The 27,778-nt window shown below is 38.4% G+C and overlaps 1 protein-coding gene and 1 long non-coding RNA gene across 3 annotated transcripts in view; one reads left to right on the forward strand and one right to left on the reverse strand.

Annotated features, from left to right (window-relative positions):
• Positions 1 to 5,951: 5,951 nt before the first annotated feature.
• On the reverse strand, positions 5,952 to 27,760 carry LOC148186592 (uncharacterized). The gene is made up of 6 exons (XR_015779490.1): positions 27,629 to 27,760; positions 26,335 to 26,401; positions 19,172 to 19,264; positions 8,676 to 8,782; positions 7,959 to 8,106; positions 5,952 to 6,505 (listed from the first exon to the last, which is right to left on the reverse strand). It is a non-coding gene; the product is annotated as an uncharacterized LOC148186592 (long non-coding RNA).
• Positions 27,287 to 27,778, forward strand: part of khdrbs3 (KH domain containing, RNA binding, signal transduction associated 3) — a 141,621-nt gene continuing 141,129 nt past the window's right edge. For both annotated transcript variants that reach the window (XR_015779489.1, XM_042507091.2), the window contains exon 1: positions 27,287 to 27,697. Coding sequence is in view for 1 of the 2 variants with exons in the window: in XM_042507091.2 (XP_042363025.1) it covers positions 27,607 to 27,697 (91 nt within the window). In the remaining variant the exon portion in view is untranslated. The remainder of the gene's footprint in view (positions 27,698 to 27,778) is intronic.

Consider the following 27,778-nt stretch of genomic DNA (forward strand, 5'->3'; position numbering starts at 1 on the left):
GGATTACAGCCCATTTATTCACTCTTTAATATTCGCCGCACGTGAACATGCTCGCTAGATTACTCCCAGTGCCCAATTTTTTAAGTGTAAAGCAAAATCAGCAAATGCACGTTTCTAAAATCCCCTATGTATAATAATAACAATATTCATTAGGTTTGAGAAAAGTGGTGTAGCCCACAGTATGTACCACTGCTGAGGATATCTTAATAATTCATATAACATATCTCAGTTATTTCTTATGAAAAGAGCGGGCGAAGAAAATCCATCTATAACCTAACCAGGAAAATTGATTCCCTTGTCATTCTGTGTGGTCTGAAATTGCCCAGAGCTATTATGAGGGAGACTGATTTTCTCGGTGCACTGGAGTGGAACATTTCTCTCCTTTTTGTGAGATGTGAACAGATTCATAAGCAACAGAGCTGCTAAAGAGGTATCGCTGTCATGTGCTCTCAGCCGGATATCCTAAACATGTTAGATGCTAATTCGGCCAGATGTTGTCTCTGATAAAGAGAGCAATTCATAAAACGGTGTATACGGGTTATGCTCTATGGATTCTATATCTTCTATATCTATCTAGCTCAATTTAAGATACTGCATGAAGGTGGATAAAAGGTTGATTAACCTTTCTAAGAACATGTAGGGGAGACTGGGGTCGGTTGCAACATTTTTTGAATTTCTCTCATTTACTAATTTTTTTTTAAATTAAAACTTAAGTTTTCTTGAGTTCAGATGCGTTTCGCAAGCTATTTCACCCTTTGACCCTGGTTTGATGTCTTTTGAAAACACTAGGAAAACAAAAGGCAATGATGAAACTTGGCAGGAAATGTCCCACAAATTGCAAGAAAGACGCAGAATGTGATTAGAAAATTACCCAGAACTTATTGCAATAAGAAATTATTGCAATAATTTTATATTCAAAATAATGTTACAAAAAAAATGTACAACAAATGTCAGCACTTAATTTTTTTAATTTTATTTATTTAATTATTTTCAGTTAATTTTTTTGTAACTTTCTTTGAATTATTATTTTTTTGTTAAATTTTGGGCCATGACTTGTTAAATTGCTTGTTTCTTTCTTCCCATGATATTTTTTTAAAAAAAGAAATCTTATCCATTAGGTTAGATTAAACACGGTTACATATGACATATCATTCACAAAATTTATTTGAAAAAAAGAAGAAAAATACTGCAACTACTGTTACTACTGTAATATTAAAATACAGTACATGCTATTTAATTTATATAAACATCTGCTTCTTGAAAATATGCATAGTTATACAATAACATATATATATATATATATATATATATATATATATATATATATATATATTCTATACAATCATATTCATCAAATGATAGTTCTTTTAAATGATGATTTATTCAGTGTACAGTGAACAATAATGGCTCACTATGTTGTGAATTAATGGGCTATTACAATAATAAGGTCACATTAAAATGTGTCTAGCTGAGCATGTGCAATTTAAGTGTCATCACTCAAGCATGTTTCTTATTGGAGGAATAAGAGCTCTTGCAAACGTCCCATGTTGAAACCGTTAATATGAAATTTTATACCAGCCAATCTAAAATATTTAATCATTTTGAGTAATCATGATATAAAACAATAAATAAATAAATAAATACAATAAATTTCCCTATGTGGTTTTAAAAGACAATGCTTTTGTGAAGTGCCAAATAAAACAATCAATATAGTAATTTCAAAGTTTCTGTGAAATGTGTGCGTGTGTGTGGATGGTTTGACTTGGGAGGCTGGAAATTACTGATGCCATCAGGGATTAAAAAAAATGTTAAAATGATTTTTGTGTCTGGTTCTAGTTTTTTTCTGTCTTGTTACAATCAAACTGTAAATCATAAACTAATCATAAACTCAGAACACATTGTACGGAGCAGATACAGTTTACATTTTCCTCTCTGTGGGCAAATCTTTGTGTAGGGCACTCGCACATAACTGGGTGGCAAAAGGATAACTTAAATTTACATGTCTGAAATCAGTTTTGTGCTATTAAATCATATATAAAATATTCATTTTTACATAGAAGCTTTTATTGTATGCAAATGATTCGTGCCATTAACACTGAGCCTGATTTGAGTGCACTCATATACACAACAGGAAAATTACATTGTGTTGAAAGTTGAAAAATAGACTTATTCAGATTCGGAGTACTGTATTGTTTGCCAGGGAGAAATTTGGCAATGTTACAGTTGCTCTTGGCATAGAGAAATCTAAATCTAATCTAAAAATTATTATAGCATTATGCAACAATTTCACATAATAAATAAATATGAATATTAAATGAAATATGGAAAATGAAGGACAATATTAAATTATAAGAGAGAAAAATGTTTAAGAAATATATGAAATATGCACAAACATTTGTGTTACTTACTAATCACTAAGACACTCAACATCATTGAAGAGTCAGTATCAGCTAAAATCTAAATTCAATTCATTTATGGAAAAAAACAAGAAGGTGACCATCAGCCAAATAAAGACTCAACAAAACCTACAAACACAAGACTGGCCAGAAAGAACAAAAAGACGGGAAGACATCCAGACCAACCAACAAGGGATCAAATGATCTGTGCTCTTCCCTCTAACCTAAAACACCAAAACGGCTAAGCCACAAAAACCAGTCCCACCAAGAAAAAACAGAAGCTGAAATCTAAATCATACTATTCACCACACTGCTGCTGCTGCAATCCCTGCCCCCTCTTTAAAGGGTCTCCTCAATCAGCATAAGCAGCTCCACCTGCGAGGAAAACACACACCTGTCAGACAGAGTCATATGTGCAATGCACAACATAAAGGGAGCATGTCACAATGTGCATCATACAACACAGTATGCAGGCAATGTTTTAAACAAAGTTCATGTTAAACTGAAAACTGTGTGAAACTGCAAAGGCCTTTAATGCATTTCAGTGGAATGTTTGGAGCCACAGAGTCCAAAATGAAAGCAGATATCATAGCCCTTTAACCACCTCTATTATATACCCTTCTATATACCCTCCTCTACCTGTGAGTACAGTTGCTACATATTAACATACATATAAATTTCACTTAATTTCACTTTAAAGTTTCTATTAACCCTCAAATTCACAAATTGAAATTGTGAATATAAGATTATGAACATGTCAATTGTGAAGAAAAACCTCCCATTTATCTTATTAAAAAAAAAAGAAAAGTTTTTACACTTGCATGAGGTGGTATTTCAAGCAATTAAAAAAGCCATATTTCACAAAACTGCGATGGAAACACTTTTTTCCCGCTTTTACACAACACAATGTCACAGGACATTTTAAAAACTGAACTGGCTACCTCATGATGCAGCAGGCGCTACAAGAGGTGTAATTGCAACCCGGACTATCACCTCCCAAAAATCCCTCATACGTGGCTCCTTTCACACATAAGGGGCTCGCCTTTCCATTTTCGCTCCCAAAACATGCCTATGTCACCTTCAACTGGAAATGAAGGCTAGCGCAGTGGCTGCAATAGAAATAAACCTGCTAGATAAGCGATAAAAGAAGTCACATAACATCACTCAATGGAAGTCTTCTCGCAATTGTGTTTTATCAACATTTTGAAATATTGCTTCAGCTTCGTGAAAACCAGCCAATGGAAAAATGCCTAATGTCTGTGTTTGTGTTAAAAGTAGTTGTGGTAGTAGTTACTGTTGTTGTCAACAGCTGTTAGCTGAAGTCTACTAAGGGCAAGAATCTACCCCATAAAGTATTTGGGCAAGTCTGTCGACAAATCAGAGACTGTCTTGCAGAGAGAACGTGCATATTTGCCTATACATATTTTATGAAAAAGTCTTTACAGACAGGGGCTCCAAAAGATTAAACTTAAAACCCTCAGGTTAATACAAAAATTAAACAACAATTTGGGCTGATTATAATTTGCTAAATGCCACCCTAGAAAGGAAAAAGCAATATCCATATGGCTGCTGCATACGTAGCTTACTGCTGCCGTTTTGTTCTGCATCCCCCCATCATCACCCGACAAAACGCTTTTCTTTCCAGCAGTCCCTGTTCAGAATACACTCCCACCAAAGCTATACACTGGACAAAAGGTAGGCAACAAGCTGCCAGTCTGTCCCACACTCGCACTACACGCATAAATATACCAATTAAACCCATTAATACCTTCTGTGTCCAGTTCAGCTGATGCGCTCAACATTGGACTTACAGGGGAAACTGGAGCATCTATGCAGACATAGGGAGAGCCACAACTGTCTTGCTGTGAGGGGGCAATGCTGACCGCTGTGGCACTATTATCAGCCCACCATCAGTGGGCATTATAAAAGTAGCATTACCATTTAACATAATGGTTGTTCGTGCTTTGTTAAACATGACTTTCTTTCATGGCACACACAATACGAACCAGGGCTGTAGGCAAGACCAAGCAAAGGCCACTGAGTCCAGAGCAAATCCAGTCCTGTTTGAGACCACAATAGTTGTATTATAAATACTTACTATAGTGGTCCAGTTCTTTATCAAGACTCTTATTGTTTCTTTTTTTTATGAAATAATTGCTTTTTAATATGTTTGCCTTTTACCTTTTGGATATTAAGGGCATCATTTTATTCTATTGGACATTTGTGTGACATTTTGTCATAATTATAGTTTAAATTCTCGAATTACGGCCAAAAACATGTTTTCTGACCTTTGACCACCAAACTCTAATCAGGTCATTGTAAAATTCAAGTTAACATTTGTGCCAAATTTGTATTTGGAGAAGCTCAGCCCCGATATAGACAGCTGAGGAGACACTGCAGTGCGATAATGACACAAGCACATCTGATCCCAAATCAACTGATCCCACGAACAACTTGAACAAGTCACAAAAGCTGAGCCCAATCATGACAATTCCATGCCCAACAAGACACAAAAACAAGACAATTCCAAGTCTAACAAGGCATGAGGCCAAGACAAATGTGGGACTTCAGAAAAGTGGTCCAGAGAACATTTTACTGCAGCCTTGAAAGAAACTCTATGCAGTTCTACAATGACACCCAAAGGACTATAGAAGCTTTTTATACAATGGGCAATTCAACCAATTAGATCTGATTGGCTAACTTACATACCAGTGATGTTCATTCCCTTCGCTTCATGTCCCCTTCACTCTCCTTCAAAGAAAGTGGGTTACTTGGGGGCTGGGTGGGGAGTGGGATGGGGTAGGCGATATTCAGGGAGCAGAGAGCCACAGCACATATTCACTCCCAATATAACCAGAGAAAATCGCTTATAGACCTTGTGACCCAGCAGAGAGGCTTCATGTAGGTGTTCGGTGGAGCGCAGCTGGTTGCTGGCGCTGCTGGTAGAAAAAAAAATCTTCTTTACAGTGTCTTCTCCAAGTTTGATGCTTCTGGGAAACAGCACAGCTTTGCAATCTGAGTCTGAGAAATGCTGACAAAATGTTCACCTTCTCATGCCTGTTTGCATTTTGTATATTACCGAGCTAAATGCCAGAGATCAGGGCAAAAGCAGCTGTCTGCTAACTCTGAAACAAGGCAAATGAAAGTGGTTAGAGTGAACCACAGCAAAGATTGTGGGCTGTTAAACCGAAACAGTAAGTTGAAAGAAATAAATACACGTGCTGCTAAGATCATTAAGTACAGCAACCAGCATGCAAGTGATACCAACTCCTGTCTACATGCCATCGACACTTCCTGCACATGATATTGTTCCTGGCTGTGTGGAAGTTAGTGATAATTATTGCTGAAGTTTGGTTAATAATTAAACTATGAGTGCTGCATGTTAGTGCAAGTAATCGTTTTGAATATTAATTAAAAAACTAGTACTATTGTACTCATATCCAGTTCTCAATCCTGCTATTCTCATGATTCAACAAGTTTTGGTGTATTTTTTATTTTTTTTAATTGGAAAAATGACACACAAATACCATCTACACAATTATAGCAGTTGATAAAACACTTCTTAAGTCATCCACAAAATCATACATTTCAGCACAACTTGTTAGTAGTCTTGCGGCCTAAAAGATGCATAACCTGGAAAGGTCAACTGGCATCCATCTCAATATGTACCACTGCAACATGAGATTAGGACTAACTTGCATTAACTGTAGGTCTAAAATTCTTGCTGTAAAATGGCACTGGTTGTTCACACAATGATAGTAAAACTGAACGATAAACCTCTAAAGTCCAAACACATAGCTAAGTCTGAGCTAAAATACAATGTCCAACAGCATACTGACGTAGCACTGTACACTTTGTGCGTTAAAATTCGACACTTATCATCATTTAGGACATTCTGACAGTGATGGCTGACAAACTTATAGAGCCAAAAAAGTACGAGGACCCACATAGCAGCAACAGCACATGCAGTGTGGTGTGGTGAAGCAGGATGTTCATACATTTTCCTACGAAAAGTCAAACACACAAATTTGTATATATCCTATGTAGTTTTGAAAGGCTGCGATCACGTGGGTAGGGGTGTTGGATGGGTCAAAGAAATGTGGACTTTTCTGCAAAAATAACAGAACTGTGTGAACTTTAGGTGAACTCTGAATCATTTTAGGGTGCGTCCTCACCATGTTTCTTTTCCTAAACATAACCATGTTCCGTTAATTACGTTAAGGACGTAATCTAATTCATGGGATGCTTATTCATAAGATATCATATAAACTCGTGTGTGCATTATTAAAGGATATTAAAAAGACAGTTCTACGAGGATAGGACGGGTGAGGTCAAGTGCAGTGTTTTTGACACTGGCAGTTCAGAGATGCCACCAAACACGTAAATGTAAGGCTATACTTCACGTCTGTGGTGCCTGATTTGAACACTTTCATGGTCTAAAAACCCATTTGGATGAGTTTTTTTTTTTACCATTTTATACAACTGAATCTTTGAATTCACATGAAGGGTGTCGAACGAAATAAAAAAAGAAGGTATCTCACGAAGTATTCTACTGGTATCCATATTACTAGTATTGGTATCATAATGTTTTGGACAATGCCTAGCCCTCGTCCCAAAGGTGTATGTATGTAAATGGTTTATTAGGGCATGCTGCTATTTGTGGAGCAAACTTGGTAAGTGATGGATCTACCAGGAAGTCTTCTTTTCTTTCATCTGAGAGCAAGTTTAAAGTAGATCAGTCTTATAAGTCCTGTTACAGCACTCCAAAGCCTGTCAAATCCAAAAGTTCAAAGTGGGCTTAGACGGTGTATATGTAGCACTGTGACAGCTCTTATGAGGGATCAAGTGGATTATGACCCAAGTTTTAGGTAAAGTGCACCTTTCATGAACTGAATGACACAGATATTTATACCGGCAATATGAAATAGGTGTCAGGTGGTCTTGGAAGCAGGTGCTTTCCTAGCAGAGTCTCATAAAAAAGTGATATGAATAAAGGATTCGATTGTATGGTGAAGGTTCCATTTTTGTTTCTTTTGTGCATTTTTATCTGGTCAATAAAAACAGACTGTCACAATTTTAGTTAGAGTGGAGAATTACAAGGTTACTATCACCGCTCTGTGCACCCTGGCCACACTCCTCTTCACTAAAGGCCGTTTGCCACTTTACTGCTCAATAGTCAAAAAAAAACAAAAAAAAAAAACAAGTGAAACCACGTCTTCTAAAATACTTCTGAATCTATTCATTGAAATAATGTGAGGATCAATAAGTTACACTTGCTCTAACAGGGCCTGTGGTATTATTCATGTGAATTAAATAAATGTGTCTGCGATGTACTTCGCTAAAAGCTTGAAATCATTCACTGCCCATACTGCCTCCTCCTCAATGGCCTTGGAGGATTTATGTTTTGTGTTAAGTAAGGCTGAAGCTACTCATGTTATCTCACTCCATCAATAGCAAATACATTAACAATATCTAGTCGCTGCAAGCACACTATTAATTTACCACGACCTGTCCCTACAGGGGCAGAATGATTGTTGGAGGCAACGAGGTGGATCTGCTTACCCCTCCCTGGGACACGGTGTCGCTGCTGGGGGATCAATGTCCATTGAGCTCGGAGGAAGAGGGGCAGGCAGGCAGCCAAGCAGCCGGCTGGAGGAAGCCCTCAACCTCAGCTCGAGTGACGCTGTCACCTAAGAGGTCCCAGCAGGCCCTGCAGAGACAGAGAGGGATGTGCCGCCTGATGCTGGAGCCATGTCCTTTCACACAGGAACATGGGCCATCGTTCCTCAAAGGTTGAAGAGGACGGAGGTAATAGATATTGCGAGCTCCGGTTCATGACAGGAAAAACCCAGACCGCCACTGACAGTTAACTGTCAGTCAGACATTTTGACATTTATCATCTGGAGATGTGCAGTAGCTTTCAATTTAGGAAGAGCTCAGTAACATCTGGCAGAAGACAGAACACATTCTTTCTATTACAGATAAAAACGTCATGCAGTAAGCAATAAAATGCATTCTTGCTCAGTTCAGTGAACTGCAGCAGCTACAGTTTTGGTCTGGTATGACCAGTAGATTATTGTGGCCAATGTAAAGTAATGTTAAAAAGCAACAACCTTCATGGCTGAAAAATGAAGCTTATGTGTCAGTCCTCAGACCTCCGTGTTAAAATGCTTCACAGCAGAAATAAACATGTTTACAGTTTGGTACAGATGACAGATTTGGTTTCTTAAGTTACTTTCCCTGTTCAGGAAAACTGAGTAGGGAACGGATTTTACTTACCTGTCTAAAGGTTCAAAGTCAAGCATAATTAAGGATGTGGGAACTGAAAGTGACAGGTTGTCTGCGGAGAATATCTCGAAGTCCACCAATATACGTTGATATTATACCTGTAAATACAAAAGAAAGACGTGCATATCAAAAATAAATAAGAAACACACGCGCACCCACTCACGCACCCACTCTCTCTCTCTCTCACACACACACACACACACACACACACACACACACAGAGATCTTTCTATCTGTCATCCCAAACTCATCAATATATGTTAACATTATATACAAAGACAAAAGACATGTATGTTAAACTTGCATATATTGTATAAATCAAATATTTTCAATGATAGGTTATAATATATTGCATTATAGTTACTATATATGGCAACATGACTTTTAATATCGGGGCACATATTTTTGACATATTACATTCCTGTATGGGTTGCCAGGGCTGTGTGTAATGTGTAATCAATACTGTGACTAATTATTTTTTCTGTTTTTGGTGATACATTTTTCAAGTAACTTGCCACACATGTGTTTATGACTCTTCGATATTTGCTCTATTGCTCTACTTGCTTTGTTTTAGCTTTTATTTAAATCCTGTGATTGCCACTTGTGTTGTGGCCATATCGGCCACCGTTTGGCAAAAGTTACACAGGCCTGCTTTCATACACAGTTCAATCCCCTCGAGCTGACAGAGATTTGCTCTTGGCTCACATTTACATATTGCAGAAACAAGCTTTTACTGACAGTGACTTAACATATGGAATTAAAGCTAGCCCATTAATGGCTCTTAACAAGTCAAAGAGTTCAGATTTTGTGTTTTAAAGCCACTGTTCGATGTGAAAAAGAAAATGCATATTAAAAGTTGCGATAAAAACACAGTTGCCAAGGATAACTTTTTGTTTTTTTTTAACATACTCAAACTTCTCCTTTGACCTTTCCAATTAAAAAAAAGCCCAATGCAAATGTTCAACCCTGCTGCTGTATGAATCAGAGGGTGTATGCTGGAGCGGATAGCCCCTGGAGAAAAGTTACTGCATCAGCAAGCTCCTCAACCTCATGACTGTTGCCCTCAATGAAGGTTAAAGGTCAATAATACAGCGATCTCAAGCAGAACATGTAACTGTGGGGTTGGTGGTAGTGCCCGGGTTGGGATTGACTGCGTGGAAGTGTGTAAATACAGGATGGAGTTTGGTACAAAAAAATAGAAGGATTTAGAGAAAGTTGTCTGTCTGCAGCAAACATCGGGGCAGGCACATAGTTATTCCAGTGGGTGGTCAGCCTGCAAGAACGTCGAAACAAACCTCCCCAGCAAATAGATTTGACATTGAAATCTCAGACAAGCAGAAAATTGAGTCTTTGATCTGTTCCATCACGAGGGATCACTTGGTCATATCACAATCATTGCTCAAAGGATGTGTTATGAATGCGAGAGCACATCATGAATCAAAGCAGGGATCCTCACGCCGCGCTGATAGGGAGCAGTCAAACTCAATGTGATTTTACGCTAATAAATTCACATTCTTTCATCTTTTTTTTCCATTTAGCTGTTTCACACCAAAACAGTCTTGCGCGTTCTCTCCGAAAAGTCACAACTCCTTGCGTGTTTCGTTCCGAGCTGCCAAGCCCGGCGCAGCTGATGCCCTCGCAAGGCCTCCCTTGATGTGCCTTTGTCTTCTCGGTTGCTCTGGAGGGGATTGAAATTCCTTGTGTGAAATGATATTTGAAGTGATTAAAGAGAGTCATTCAGTGAAGCTGACAGTTCTAATGGAGAGCAGAAACCGCTCGTCCAGCCCTAATAGCCAGACAGGCCTCCTGACAGCCGCTGGAGGAGCTCAGAAACGCTCTGCTGTTGGGACAAAGTGCCGAGAGGGATGTGTTCTCTGATTAGATTTACAAAGACATTTGTTTGTTGAGTTGCTGTATAAGAAACAGAAAGATACAGACAGGGGAAAAAATGGAAACAGAATGAATACAGAGTTTTTTAAGTCTTATTTGGCACCACAAGCTTTAGAAATCTTCAAAGTCGACCGACACACTGCTGGTGGTCGCACACTTGGAAGTCATTTTTGACTGAGACTTAACTCAGAATTGCAGTGCACTCTTCCTTCATCCACTTTTCAAACCTCCAAACATTTTGTTTTTATCCTATTGCTTATGTCGCAGTATAATCTCATCCTCTGCTTCTGCGTCAGAGGTCAAAGTACAGACTGAACTAAAAGTGTTTTAACAAACCAAACAAAGAGGCAATATAGCCCAAGCCTGGTATCACTTCAGTACAAATATAGACATGTTTTTAAAATTTTATTGATCATATTCTGTCATATTTGTCCAGCTTAAAAATGCATATAAAGGACATAATTGCCAACATTTACATGCACAATGTTCCAGTTTTTGCACCTATTCCAAAAATGAGAAAGTAGTCCTACTATTTGAGTTAAACAGAAATGAAATCCAGGCACTTCAAAAATGTGAAAAATGTGAAAACAAGAAACGATCCCATTAAAAAGCCTTTAGTATAGTGGCTAAATGATTTTTAAAAGTCTTAAACAGGGCTTAAAAAACAACTATTCCTTGTTTTTTGGTTAACAAGGTTTGTAGCTGTTGTAATATATCATATTTAAAGTGTAATCTGGCAATAACCTGTCAATAGTACAATTAACTGGAACATTAAAATGTGCTATTGAAGTTCTCCCCTCCATATTAATTTGCTGAAACAGAATGCATGCAATTCTACATATTGACTAAAAGACATTTATTAACAAATGATATTAAGTAATTTGTGAAGTGGACTAATGATTTTGAGTCAAGCCCTATTAATGTAAAAAAGTTATGTGGATTAAAGAATAAAGTAAAGGCTATGTTAGTACAATTTGTGTTAAATGAATATTTCATTAATATTAGTCAGTCAGTGAATGTCATCTTCACATACAGGTTATTTGTGTCCAAAAATCATGATCCACTCATCCAGTTCCTTTTCATGAGACTTTTCAGTCCACATGAACGATGAAACAGCCAGCCTGTGGAGTAGAGTTTTCCTCCAGCAGATATCCAGACTTGTCAAACACAGGTGTGACTAATAACAAACTAATTAATGATGCTGCAGTCCTTTCAGATGTGCCTCAGCAGTCGTACTGTGAATGTTGACTCACGGCACAGCTCACAGTCCCAGAGGGATCATTAATGTTATTAGATTCACCTGCTAGGAAAAGATATTATGTTGTGTCCCAGTCTCATGCCACATATAGCTCACATACAATATGTGCAAATGGTCAGAGTGTACTACTTACTCTTCAACAGGTACAAGATACAAAATGTGTCATGGATGTCAAACTATGATTTGGAAAGCCACTGCTGATTAAACTTGTGCTATTTCTATCTGTGAATACTTTGTATTTCCTTTATGAATAGTAATTAGACTGCATTTACGCAGCACTTGTCAAGACCACTTAAAGCGCTTTACAACTCATTAACATACACATTCACACACTGACGGCCAAGGCTACCGTACAAGATGCTACCTGCTCGTCAGGTAGTCATTCAAACACACACTCACACACAAAGGCATGGTCATCAGGAGCAATTTGGGTTTGCCTTAGGACACTTCAATATAGGGGCAGATGACCTTCCAATTGGCAGACGACTGCCCTTCCTCCTGAGTCACAGCTTAACTGTGAAGTTAAGCAATTAGTTAGGCAATATTACACAAAAGGGTGTTATTAAATGCTTTTAAGCACTTTTAAAACACACTTTATCCAGGATTTAATGTCTAGTGTGTAGGACAAAATATCTCTTACATAGGAGATAATGTCTCATGTAGGAGACAATATCCTGTACGTAGGAGATTATATTTCTTATGTAGGAGCCAATATCCCCTACATAGGAGATAATGTCTCATTTGTAGGAGCCAATATCCCGTACATAAAAGATGATATCGCTTATGTAAGAGACAATATCCTCAACGTAGGAGATAATATCTCGTATAGAGGAGCCAATATCCCGTGGAGGGAGATAATATCTCAAAGGAGAAAACATCTCGTATGTGGGAGATATACATAGGCTTTGGCCAAAATCGCCTGCAATATTTATTTTTTTCACCTTGCCTCTCAGGGCAGCCACACATATTTGAAAAAAAAAACCAGCTCCTCATAAAGAATTGTATAAACTCTGAGAATCTTTTATTTCTCCGCTTTTTCTAGTTAATACAATTATGAACGAAATAAGTACATGGGTCAAAACAAATAAATATTCTCTTTTCCCAGGAAACAGAATTCTACTTTCACGTCATCCTTAATCATCCTGGACAGCCACCCCCAAGAAATATCAGCACTAGTCAAGTTGAAATAATTGTCGCTGAATATTAACATGTTTTTTGCATTAAATCTACATGAGATGTGCCTACACATCAACCTTCCTCTTCCAGTGATTTTCAGGTTCAAGAGCGCCTCGGAGGTGTAAAAGGAATGTGATTCCTCGCTCCATTCACCGTCAGAATGCTGTATCCAAACTGTCAAGCAATGTGCCATTACCCTTGGGCTTGCCGCTTGTTTCGAGCATTCCCACTTTAAAAGATAATTATCATTCCTCAGAATCTCCACCTTTGTACCTGCCACTCAGCGCTGCTCCCTGTGTAATAAGCTGCTCATCCTTGTGCTGACAAGGATGTTTCACAGTACCAGCAGACCGCTGCACAATCACACACTGGCCAACTTGCCGGTTGTTGAGAATTGGAGCCAATTACCCTCTTTTCTCCACGGCACTTCCATCTTTTTTTTCTCAATGTAGTTAACAAGAGCTAATGGAGGTTCACTGTGACAAGGATAAACCTTTGTCTATGTTACTGTACAGCTTCCTCAACAGGTCTGGTTAAATTAATTCCCTTCATTTTAAGATTGTCAATGCTAAAATAACAAGCTCGGTCTGGAATTGATGCATGCTATAATATTCTATTTAATTTGATATTTGGCAAATGAATTTCCCATCTCGCCTCATGCCAGAAATCCAATGACTATGTGTCCTTTCTTTTTCTTTATGTGCTGTATCCTTACTTTAGGCAGGTTTTCCACATGAAAGCTCCTCCTTGCCATCTGTAATTGCCTCCGGACATGAAATGTATTCATTCCTTGAGAAAAGACATGGAAGTATGAAAAAGAGAAGCCTTCCGTGCACTGTGGGATATTCCCTCCGATGAGTGTTTGCGGATATTTCATTTTCAAGGGTTATTCTACAAATTGGTCTCCTTTCTTTTCACTGTCCAGGACTGTAAGAGTGTTTGATCTCATGTTCAGAACCACTCCTAATGAAACCTTATGTTTGACATTATAATTCCTGCTGCCAGATGGTTTCTGAAACTACATTGGCTCATGCTGCATATGCACAGAGATGCCTGCTAACAGTCTTATACTGCAGTTACATCCTTAATTACATTAATGCTGAGAATAAAATGATGAGACTGAGTGTCAGCATTGCTTATTAAAGGATATATCCCTAATTATCAGTGCATTTGAACCTTAAGCTTAAACATGTGCATTTCAAAAATTAACATTAACATGACTTCTGCAGTTGATTGTCTCAATTGTCCAAGCAGATTGGTCTCCTTAAACAATGCCTAATAATTAAGTGCAGATCACATTGCAAGAACCTAAAGAAAGAACACTTGATCACAAACAAAGCATGGCCCAGAATGCATGCAATAAATAATATAACTATATTGCATGAAGAAGCAAATTTAATTGATTTGGTTGTCATCTTCTTCACCCAAACATCTGTAACAATTTGGAAAGTGAAATAAAACATAGTACTGAAGGTATAGTAGGCGAACAGTTATAATATTCCACAAGAGTTGCAAACTCAATTAACTCCAGTGACCATGCATTAGTCGTGTTAATAATTTAAATTCCAATAAAGTTCCTCACATTTGGTATCACAAAATATATAATAAATGATGTCCAAGACGTGCCAAATATAGTTTCAGTCATTGTCGTGCATATGTATCTTCATACGTTTGAAGAGGCAGATACAGCTTTTGGAATACTTTCGTTTTTTTGGTGTTAACATTAAAAGCAGTTAAGTAAAAATTTAAGATGAAAAAGAAAATTAGGGTACTTATCAATATTTTTATATCAACTGGCAATGATTTTGGTGAAATGTGACCCTTCAGCTCTCCTCAGCTGCAGAACAATTTAGCTTCTCTCAGTAAAATGTTAAAATATTACAATATTACATTACCATCTTACCTATCTATCTACAAAAAAATTAAATAAAAGGCAAGACAACGGAAAACAACAAAAATAATGTCAAAAATAACCGATGAGTTAGTGTTGGCTTTTCAAAAACAAACCAAACATGGCATTCCTACTTCAGAGAGAGCCTGATTTTCCCATTTCTGTTTTTGTGCTAAGCTATGCTAACTTCATATTTAGTAAATAAGATATAAAAGTGGTATCAATGTCATCGAACTGTCATTAAGAAAGTTAGCAAAATTTCCCCGAAATATCAAACTTTCTCTTCAAATGGCACAAAATGTATATATATGTGTACTGGTTATCTTAAATGCAACTACCATGTTTGACCTGTAAATCTTAATCATTCTTAATCTACATGATGCAAGAAAAGGATTTTCACTTGCAGGTCAATGAAGTCAGTATGAAGTTAAAAAAAATTTAAAAAAATTAAAAAATTAAGTGACACTGAAGTTAAAAACTGGTCAACACACTGCCCCGGAACAATGAAAATGATGACAAGTGATATAAAAGCACAATCGATAACCGAGCAAATGCAAGGGAATTCAGAAATAATACACTGACATGTTCCATTAGGCTTTGTGCTGTGGCAGATTATCACAGCGCCAGCACAGATGTTGTGTTTTTACTCTTTGGAGCAACAGCAACATGACAGGACAGATAATGATAGCCAACGCAACTGTGCACGATGTCACCGGGGATTTTATCAGACACATCCTTTAATTTCTAACAGCGTCTACAAACACAACATCAAGTCAGTGACTCAGTTTGCATATTTGTGTTTGTGTCTAATGACTAAGAGCTTAATAGAGCCGCCTGAAGTAGTCCGTGATGTGTAGTGACTAAGTGTGTGGTGAGAGTTATCATAGTGCACTTACATGCCAGAGAGAAGCACAAGGTCAACAGCAGTAATTATTCTGTGGGAAGCGTGTTGGTCTTCAGCGGGTGATTTCATTTCCTGTCATTAGCCACAGCGATTAAGCACGAGAACAATGATGCTATGATAGCATCAGCGACCACCACACAGCCCCGGGCTGTTCTCTGTATTCTCTAAATGCCGCTTTGCATGGGTTAACCCTCCTGTTGTGTTCAGGTAGCCTGAATCCTAAAGCCTTTCTTTGCTCGCCTTAATTAGCTAAAGACTATTATGTAGAAATGAAATCTCATTATGAGCCTCCCCTGCATGCTTTTTTTTTTTGTAGATATAAGTGGTTATTTAATGCAGCTGTGAGAAGCGATGCTTAATAAGTTACAATGCTGAAAAGCTAGAGCCAGAATTATTTGACTAATGCAATGTACATAAGTTAGCTGATTTTCCTGAAATAATTTCACCTCCGTATCACTGACACGCACACACACATCTGTTAATACTTTTTGTATATTCTAGATTGGCCACTGGAGGGCAGCAAAATAGGCTGTAAAGACAAGATTGACTTATTATTACTTTTGAAAGTTTATATGGCACACCACCAAACAAAAACGCAAATATGCAGCCCGTTCTCACTCCGAACGCGTCCAATAGCACGGCACTGTCAGTGCTTTCAGCATACAAGCATGAGGCCAAAGCCACCGTTCGCGTTCAACCAACGGCAACACCAGATGAGAAGGCGCTCAGACAGAACCGGTGGCGTTGTTATGGGCAGGTGATGAAGTGGATGTGTCCCACAAACAACAGACTTTCACTTCCAGTGTGGATGTGTGTTTGCTTCCTTTCTACATCTTACCATGTGCCTTTTAATTTCATTTTTTAAACGTAGTTTTAAAAATGACCAATAAATCTACCTTGTACTTTTGCATAAACCTAATCATCCATAAGTTTTCTTGCCTGATCCTGACCATGACAGTCCCTGTCCCTGTTGTTTGCATTTGTTGATGTCACGATGACTGCGTTCCGGAGCACAAACAGCTGACAGAGAAGGATAAAAACACAAGTACCATGTGGTGAGTTGGGATGAGAACATGTTGAAATATAGCAACACGCAAAATGTCAAGAGGGCAAATCTAGGGCTTGGCTTCTACTTTCACTCCAGATACTATTTACAAACATTAACTTATAATTCCTGCATGGTACGGCTGTAAAAGCAAAATCACAAGATTTTTTTCACAAGAATTACAGCGTGACCCACTGTTTGATATACAGACATGTGATCTCTGGGTCGTGAGATGGACACAAAATAAAGAAAGAGAGTCTCACACGCTGATTTTAATTGAGATTTATTCATCAGGACAGAACCCATATGCCCTGAAATTCAACACGTGTGGTCTCACAATTATCCCTTTTAACTGATCAAGTCAGCTGTTAATGGAGCATCACAGGCCTTTGACAGTCTAAATCAAGGGATGAACTGCCATGTGAGGAACACATTCAAAGGGGACCTAACATGCTTTATCGTAATTTGTGTCTTATATTGAGGATGATTACATCAAACGTGGCCAAAGTTTCAAATAATGGGGTGAATGTTCTGAACACTTCAACAGTTTTTCTACTTTGGTTACAGTATGTCACAGTATGCTCAATTTCTTTATCAGGTCATCTACAGGTACACTACTGCGAGTGTTTACATTATGGAGCCTACACAGCTACATGTAGCTACATGCTAACATGAGGGATGTTGGTTTTTGATGATGAAAATTTCTCCCTGATTTAGGATCGTGTTACAGCTGGGACAATGTTTAGTTGTGTTTTAGAGGCTTTTAATGATGATTGATCACTGTAGAAGGTGCCGCTTTCTCCGTTACAGTAATTCCCCAGCTGCAAGGACACTGCTACATGTAGCTACATGCTATCGTCAGAGAAACATGTAATCTTGTCTACTACTGTTGTATATTTCTCTGATTTGGGATCATATTACTGGAACATGTCTGGTTGTGTTTAAAAACTTTTATTGGTGATTTTTACGATAAAAAGTGCTAGTACTCTCAGTTAAAGTTTTTCTGTGGCTGCACACATGTAACCACATGCTAATATTAGGGTAACTTAAACTTGTATACTGATGTTGAAAATTTCTTCCTGATTTCCGATGACATTCCTGATGGCGTAAATCTGGATGCAATCAGAAGCTTTTATTGCTACTGATGTTTTATGGACGAAAAAGACACTGTTCTCTGTTACAATCATTCCCGCCTTCAAGTAGGCTACACTTGTAGCTACATGCTAATATCAGGGAAATATGTAAGCTTGTTTACTGATGTTGTAAATTTGTCTCGGATTTCGGGATCCTATTTCTGCTGGAACAGAGAAGCATTTATTTGAGATTCTTTCATTGTAGAAAGTGCCCTTTCTCCCTGACTGTCATTCCCCAGCTGCAAGTATACTGCCACACGTAGCTACATGCTACATCAAGTAACCAAATAAACTTAGTTGGCAATGCTGTAAATGTCTTATGATTTCGGTGACATTTCTGATGGAGCATGCCCGCATATGATAAGAAGCTGTTAAAGCTGATGTTTCACAGTAGAAAGTGCCACTATTCTCTGTCACAATCATTTCCCAGCTGCAAGTACAAAGCTACATATAGCTACATGCTACATCAAAGAGCTATATAAACTTGGTTGCCAATGTTGTAAATGTCACCCCAATTTTGATGACATTCCTGATGAGGCTTGTCCCCATGTGATATTAAGTTTTTATTGCTGATTTTTCATGATAGAAAATGCCACTGTTCTCTGGTACAGTCATTCCGTGATTGCAAATACACTGCTACATGTAGGCACTTGCTAATGTTAGGTATAAGTGTAAACTTGGTTGCTGATTCATTAATTTGTCCCTGATGATATCCCTGCTGGAACGTGTCTGGTTGTGTTTAGAAGCATTTCTTTCAGGGGAAAAAAATACAGAAAGCCTGTCTAACCAAACAGTCTTGTGTTTCAGTGCAGTTTAGAAAAAAATAGCATTTTGACTAACAAAGCAAACATGTTCTTGAAGAAACCTTAAATACTTTCAAAGACAAGAAGAAAAGACAATGCACATGTAAAAATATGATAACGCGAAATACCATCACATACAGTATTTGCAGGTTACAATGTGAAAATAAAGTGTGAAAGATGTTGAGGTGCAGAATGGAACTGGCGTTGTGTAAATTCTGGTTTCATTTTGTGTGCTAAATGGAAGAAAGAAATATAAAAAATGAATATAAAGCAAAGAAGAAACTGGGCTGGTTTTCTTCCCAGTTGTGTGAGCCATTTGGCGCTATGATGGTGGATCAAAGATGGCGCTAAAAGCAGCGAGAGGAAGGCACTGAGAAGAGGATTTACCTTGCCGGTCTAGACAACTGATCTGCGGGGATGAAGAAGACTGCTGTTAGCCAAATCCTCCATCTCCCTTCACACCAGCGCTGCTTCATCAACCTTGGAAAAGCAAGAAAAAAGGCATACTTTTCATTCTGCTGGCAAGATGTACAAACAACACAGGTTTTGCCAATTTATCTTCCTGAAAGTATGAATTCTGAAGAGGAAATTGGAAAAACAAAGACAGTTTAGCAGAGCATTTCGCTACACCTCCTCTGCTCTGAGGTAAATCTCCTGCAAAGTGCAAGATATATGCGAAAAGGAAATTGTAAAGGCAGAAAGGCACTCACTAGGGGCCAAATATGGATTGCAATGTTCACCACTAAGGTTTCGTTAAGTGGCAGGGCAGCTTAGTGGTTCAAGAGTTCATCATGTAACACAGAGGTGACAGGAAGGTCACGGGTTCGATCTCCATGAATGTCAATACCTATCAAAAGCTGTTCACTCACTGTAAGCATGTCTGGATAAAAGAGTCGGTTACTGTAAAATGTCCTGTGGAGCCAAAGACGATAACACTTCAAGAGCTTTATTTGTAATACTAGATATTCATTTCAGGGGAAGGAAAATCATTATCCATGATTCATTATTCAGTAGGACTAAAGTAGGAGGAATTAATATGTGAAAGTGTCTTACATTACAGAGCATCCACTAAAAATAACATATAGTTTGAATGTTTTGCTTTCATTAATCTTTGGGTTTCACCTTTCCAAAATGAAGGTTAGATGGTTGAAATCCATGTGGGTGTGGGTGGCAGAAAACTGCCTGAAAATTATTCAAAAATAAATAAAATAAAACAGACACTTTTTTTAAGTAGAAAGTAAAAACAAATGCAAACACAAAAATGCATAAAATTACTATAATTCTGTAACATTCCCCTTTTTCCCTAGCCTTTTAAAAAAACAAATAAATAAATAAATCTAAATCTACTAATTTCTTACAATTTTTAAATAATTTCTTACCAAAATGCTCGCTGTCTCCCTACCCCCTAATGTTTTTGAATGAAATCACACCAATTTGCCCAGGTTTTAAAGGGTTAAAAAACTTGTGAAATGCTCCTGAAAGCAGCACAAGAAAAGTGATGTCGCTCCAGGTTTCAAAGGGTTCACTCTATCAAAAATAGCCTATAAATAACCCAAATGCAAAAAATGTCTAAAGATAGTCCCACACATAATCGTGCTAATAATGGTGATTTTTTTTAAGGTAGATATTTGATTTTATACACAACACACATACATCAGAGTGGAATCAATCTTATCATCTTCTCTGGGCAAATACGCATATTTCCCAAAATGTCAAACCATCCCTTTAAAGGTAAAGCAATGATCCAACCAGTGGAAAGTAATCCCATTTGAACCCTGTTTATCTGCTAAAAGTCAAATCTTGACAGCACCCTTTACACCGAGGAGGCTTTGGCTGCGGCTCCAACCTCAGGTTTGTAGGGGGGGAGGGGGGTTGATGCTGTGTGTGTGTGCGTGTGTGTGTGTGTGCGTGTGTGTGTGTGTGTGCATGTGTGCGCGCGCGTGCAGTGGGGGGGATGCTGTGCGTGTGTGTCTGTGCGTGGCTTGACCTTGGGAGCACTGCTGGGTGCCATTGATTTGTTTACCTGTGCGCTGCTGACAGTTTCTCATTAGGTTTCTTTTGCACAACACTTCCAGGAGAGGAGACCAGAGTCTGCACTTCACAGCCGACGATGCGTGATCAATGTACCTGATAGATTGGCGCAGGCAATATAATTCTGTTGAATGGCTGTTTAATGGATGTGAGCGCTCCATTTAGTAGCCACAATAAGGTGCCTTTTGTGACTGAGGCTGCATTGTGGGGCGGCATGAGGAGGAAAACAATATCACGAAAGGGCTTTGTTAAGATTACTTTGCAAGACAAGAGAGACTGCGGGAGAAATTGTATTTTATTCTACTGTTATTGGAGAGTATTGATAGTATTTACAAAGTGAAAGAGACAATGCGATTTAGCATCATCAAGGAGTTTTTGGCATTATTCTTTCGGATAGTGTTTGTGGAAGCTTTTAAACAAGAGCAAATGGAGGATAAATAAGGTACAAAGAGCAACACAGCGACATAAAAACAATTTCCTCTGTATTTGTAGCCCTCTTATAATTTTGCTCTCATTTTGTTGTGCCCCATTAAAACTGTTTTCTCCAAATACCTCCATATTTTGGATTGAAACACGGGACATTTGCATCTCTGTAACAAGGCTTTTATCAACAAAACTGCACACAAACTGTCCCATTTACAGCATAGCTTTTTGGGATTAAAATAGGTGCTAAATTTCTAGTTTCAGTTGTTTGTATTTCCAGCCCACCTTTTTTTTCCAATAAGATTCCATTTAGGAACTGGTTGTTATTAATGAGAGGGAAATGAGTGGTGCAAATCAGGAAAGACACCTCCAATGTACCAACAAATTGTCCCATTTCGAGCAAAGTTTTATGATAATTAACTAGTTGCCAGCTCTCTAGTTAGAATAGTTTTTAACCCCAGCCCACCTGTTTTCAGTAAAGTGGAAATAAGTAGTTTTCCACTCAGGACCTGTTCGTTATTTATGAGAGGGGACGGGGTGGATGTAAAACGGGAGAGGCACTTAAAATACACTGTTAACAAACTATGCCATTTTCAGCAAAGCTTTATGATACTGAACTAGTCGCTAACTTTTAGGCTCCGATAGTTTTTATCTCCAGACCTCCTTTTTGTCTAATAGGATTCCACTTAGGGACTGTTTGTTATTCATGGGAGGAAAAGAGAGTGTGCAGAATGGGAGAGGCAATTCTTTTTTTTTTTATGCACTGGAGGAGGAGTTAGGTTTGAATGGTCATACTTTGTATTTATTCCAAATACCCTCAAAACACCAAAGCCCAAAAGTGGGTTTGAAAGGCTTATTTTCTTTATCCAAAATTACACCATTTATCATAGCAAGAAACTGTAAAATATGGTCATTCATGGTTAAGGGATGGTCATGCATTTTCCCCCAGTCACTCAGATAGGCACAAGGAAAAGATTTTGGCAGCACTGGATAAGGTCATGAAATAGCCACGCCACCTTCCCTGCGAAATTAAGCACAGTCCCTTATGAAAGCCTTACTTTCATATGATCTCATGTCCTCTTATACGAGTCAACACGGTCACAAGGAGGCAGTGTTGCCACTCTCCTTGCAATCCTCTTGCTGCCAAAGAAATGTGGTGATGGAGGGAATCCACTTATTTAAGGTGTTTTAAAATGCTCCTGATTAGCCGCTGTAAATTTCCATTTAACGGGGAGCAAAACGGAGCCGACACCTGGCAAAGCTCGCTCCGGCATCCCAGTTCGTGCTCTCTTTGTGACACGAAGTGACAATCAGCTCGTGGACAACACGAAGATCTAATTACTCCTCAGGTGACAAGACCTCAGCGCTGAAATGGGATTTTATGAAGACTGAGAGCTGACAAGGGTTTCCATTTAAATCAGCTGGGATTTGCATCAAGTCAAGGCTGCAGCTCTGATTAGATCTTGTTATAGGGAGAGGGAGAGTTATTGATTTTGAACGCAGACATAATTGTATGGGTGAACATAGCATGTATGACACCCCAGAGCACTGCACAGGCCGTCTGACTCTAGGTGTAGGCGACATCATATTTAGTGTGCTGGGACAGGCTGAGGGGCGAGGAAGGGGGCAGCCATTCTCTAATGATCAAAATAACACTTTGTCAATGTAATAGCCCACTGTTCTTCATTCTTTACACCCACCTGACAGAACATTCCTCACAGCTTTTGTTTACACCAACGCTGCTGCCCTTGTGGTCGGCTGTGACTTATATAGAAATGTTGCCCCATAAACCATGATTATTTTCATTGCAGCTGATGTATTGCGATCACTTAGCGAATTCCCTTTGAAAACAAACGTCCTGTAAGGAGACGTATAGGGCCTGCAACTTTGATTCAAACATCAATGACAATGGAAGGCTTTGTTTATGGAGCCGGGGCGCAACAGATGGCAGGCATATCTATAAATAAGTCGCTCTTTTGAATAGGAGATTAGTGCATTTGAGCCGGTTTTTAATGGTCTCTGGGAGAGATTAAAAAAGTAAGCTGATTCATAATGCGTTTCTCTTTGCAGTGAATCACTCATAAACAAGAGTCCAGAAAGAATCTGTGGTAAAAAACAAAAAAATCTCGAGACAGGATGTTTAAACATGACACATGTCTTCTCTGCATGGCTGCAGTTTGGTAAATCTTACAATGTTACCAGGTGCATCACTCATGTACCAGTTTTTAAAAGGCATTTTATGGTTTTGGGTTAGTGTATAAATTAGAGGTGGGGTAATTAAAAACAGCATAATTTAATATATTTTGTGTGCTAATATCGTATCAATGCACAGAATCCAAGTATTGTTTTTTTTATTTTGTAAATTATTAATTTTACAAACTCAAATGATACTTTTTGTAGTCTACTAGAAAAATGAAATCAATTGTTTTGTCAGTCCACTTGATACATTATGATGCAATAATTTGAAGTGAGATCAATGAACAAAATCCTGGCCTTTGTGTCCTTTGGGGGACATCATCTGCAGTCACATAAATAAAAAAATAAAACTGCAACAATAAAAAAATATATCTTATTGCAATATCCAGCATATTGCAAAAAAAAAAAGAAAAGAAAAAGTATAATCACAATAATATGATATTATGGTTAGTTTTTAGCTGCAGTAGTTTTTCTTTCCAGCCAGCCTATTTTTTTTTTTAATAGGATTCCAATTAGGGACTGTTTGTTATTTATGAGAGGGGGGTGAGTGGTGCAAAATAGGGGAGCCACTTAAAATTTGCTGTCAACAAATTTTTGTCCCATTTATAGCAAAGCTTTATGATAGTGGCTGACTTTCTCGCTCCAATAGTTTTTATTTCCAGCCTGCCTTTTTCCTAATAGGATTTCACTTAAGAACTGTTCATTATTTATGTGATAGGAGGGGTGGTGCAAAATGGAAGAGACACTTTAAATATTTTTTTAAGCACTGTGGACGGACTATCCCTTGATTTGGCATAAGGGAGGGGCATTTAACTTTGGTCATATCTTGTATTTATTTTAATACTCTAAAAACCCCAAAGCCCGCAAACAGATTTAAAATGTTCTTTAAATCATTTAAAATCAGACCACTTATCATAGCCAGAAACTGTGAATTAGGCTCATGGGAAAATACTTGTAGCTCCAGATAGGGTTATGAACGAGCCACCCTTCTACTCTGACAAACTAATTACAGTCCCTTATGAAAATGCTCCAAAAAAGCCTTATTTTTCATATTCATATATATATATATATATATATATATATATATAGCATCATTAATGCCTGGAGTAATTATTATTCCAGTGCACAAATCAAGCCACAAAAGCAAAATAACCAATAGCACTTTCCTAAGTTCACGGAGGATATAATGCTGATAAATATACATAAACCCATCTTGGTTTTAGCCTCTAGGTCACATTTTCTCCAAGTTATTGAAATAGAATGGAGGAGAAAAAAAATCTCAATTATATAACCAGTGCTGATCAGCCTACAGATAGCCACCCACCTGAGGCTACCTCAGCATCCTCCACAAATATTGACAGAATTCTTATCTGTTTTCCACATTTTTAACAAACATGTAGCCTGTGTACAAATCCTGTTTTCCCCAGCCATTAAACACCCTAAATTCCTCACAAAGACACTTTTGCATTCATTGTGTGTTTCCAGGAACTGTAAGGCTCAGGATGTCTGATAAAGTGGATTTGTGGCTGTATCTTCAGAAATCTGCTGTCTGGATAAGCGATATCTGTCTTTTAATGACACCGGTGTCACCGTCTGCTCTCTGTTACAAAACTGAAGACTCACAGAGTTTGGCTCGGGTGTTTTGTCGCAGCTGTGTTTGCACAACAACAGGGTTTTCTTTTTTTAATGAATTCATAAACATGCCCGGGAGGAACGCATGCTTGACCTATGAGAAGGTGAATTGATTTCCTGAGGAATATTGACAGGTTGTCCTAACAAGTAAAAGCAACCTAAGGAGTCATGCGGTCCTAATCAATTGCTTAAATGAGTAAAGAGGCAATTATGTAGCCTCCTGAGATGTTCCAGGAACTGATGCAAAGTACGACAGGTCAACTGTGCCTCTATTTATATGCCTCTAAAATAAATACATTTACCTGCATCTTTACATTTTGGGTAACTGCCTTGTGTCCAGGAATGGGCGGATCCTGAGACAATGGGCTAGCAGACACAAATATGCAAAATAACCCACCACCTCTTCTCAATGGAAGAAGAATTTTGGGTTTGAATTTTGAATTTTGAATTTGAATTTTGTTTTGCATCTCTTTGTAGTTGCATCTTCTTGTGTCTCTCGACCTTTTGAAAGCAAGTATAGTACAATAGAACAAGTATCTAAACCATCTGACCCTGAGCAAATTGGTGCAAGTTTCTCCCAAAAACATGGCAAAAAAAGCAAACAGCAACTTGGCAAAAAAAAATTCCCAGAAATTCCGGAAATTCTGGAATTCATATTTCGGGTAATTTTCTTTCTTTTTTTAAAAAAAATACTGTACTGTTTTGTTTTTTTATGTTTGCTTTTGTTTTGTGGTTTTGCTCATTTTCAGCTAATTTTCTTTTTACTCATTTCTTGTTTTTTTCTTTGAAAGTGGCTTTGCTTTCCTCTCATGTTTTTGAAATAAATTTTAGGGTCAATGGTAATTTTGTGTCTCTAGTCATTTTGTGTCACTTTAGGTTTTTTGTGTCTTGTCTTGTTTTTTGGGATATCTTATTTGGTCATTTGGTATCTCTTCATAGTTCTGTTGCATCTCTACTAGTTCTGTGTCTTTGAGGTCATTTTGTGTCTCTTTGAGGTCCATTGATGCGTGTTAATTCGAGAGACAAATGACACTTTGGGACCCTGTGCCTGTTCCCAATGGCCCTGTCCAGTAATCCATCCATGGGTTCACAGTATGTCAATTGCTTTTCTATGATTCCCAGATTAGATAGCAATTTGTTTCATATTTAACACGCGAAACTGATTCTAAAAAACAAACATTTCTTAACATTGAACAGCTAAAATAGCTTAACTTTTGCTACAATATATAATAACACCAACACCATAAATCATGAAAATATCTCCATACCTGTGGTACAGCAGAATGACATCAATGAGCTGTGTGTGCACAGTGATGGCAGTTGAGCGCATACCTCCTGATAAGAAACAAAAATGGCTACATTTAGCTAACTTAGCATGCTAGCGTTAGCTTTCTCGTCAAGACGCCAAAATCATTCAAACTTATATTAACGAACACAAAACTCAACAGGACTCTCACAAGACGTAACAGATGTTACACTAGACAAGTTACAACAGTTTCGTCAAGTTAAAATCATAAATAGTAAATTATATCAACTTATTTTTGTGGTGCTCGGCTTAATAACACCTCGCCACCGCCTATTCAGGTAGGGCTTTGACCGGAGCGCGCACGGACGTGCTTACGTCACTACACGTCATACACTCACACGTACACAACTCATACGTACACACAAGCAGAAGATAATAAAACAAAAAACAAATGACAGGATTCGACAGAAAGGGGTGATGAGTCGGTGAAATTCACAAGCTGTTAATATTCATCTGCTACACCTACTTTCTATAATGTTAGGTTTTTTTTTTTATTGTGCGATTTCTGAGTCAAGGTAACACATTGTACAACAGTTTAAAAAAAATCTATATCACCATTACTCAAGCAGGCGTGGATGATGTGAATAATATCAATGCTTTTCACCCCAAACCAAATTTTCTTGTCTCACTGTATTGTGCATTTTCAAAAGGACTACAGCTCCAGTGAGCGGAGCCGCTGTATGTATTATTAACATTACAGGCTTTGTTAGTTTAAATATTGGCTGCTATCACATGCAGGCACTGTGCCCTGGCTTAGTGTTCCCTGAATTGCCGCCCTTGTTCGTGGTTAACTTTATGATAATGATATGGTAATGACGGGACTCAAGCACCGCGGACAGCTCCTTGTGTCTTAACTCCACCCCTTACGCCGGCTGCGTGTCGCGCGCGGACCAATAGCTGCCGCTGCCTTGCTCGAGCACTACATCTGACAGCAGCGCGAGCTTCAGAGAGCCTGTCCACCCTGAGAGGAGAGGGAACCTCATACCGGCTGTGTGATGCGTAGCGGGGCTCTGCTGGCTGAACATCACTTGGATGGGATAAAACCTGCCGGTGGTCACATTTAACCTGCTTATTGTGTGTGCGCGTGCCGCGAGGACTGAGAAATGCTCTTGTAGCGCGAGCGCGAATGACATTTATCGTGTTTGCTTCACAGAATTATCACCCCTAACTTGGAGCCGTTTGGACGTTGAGCAAGTTGTTTTTTTTATTTCCTTGAATTCCATTTGAGGACGACATGGAGAGCGAAAAGTACTTACCGGAGCTTATGGCGGAGAAGGACACGCTGGATCCGTCTTTTCAACACTCCCTGCGGCTACTGGATCAAGGTAAATGTCCGTGCTTAAACACTGAAGTAAACACTTCAGCTCCGTGAAAACAGTTTGAGTGTGTGGCACACGGTTTAGCTT

Source organism: Plectropomus leopardus, chromosome 17 (genome assembly GCF_026936395.1).
Source record: "Plectropomus leopardus strain MGB_pleo_1.0 chromosome 17, ASM2693639v1, whole genome shotgun sequence".
Taxonomy (NCBI): Eukaryota; Metazoa; Chordata; class Actinopteri; order Perciformes; family Serranidae; genus Plectropomus; species Plectropomus leopardus.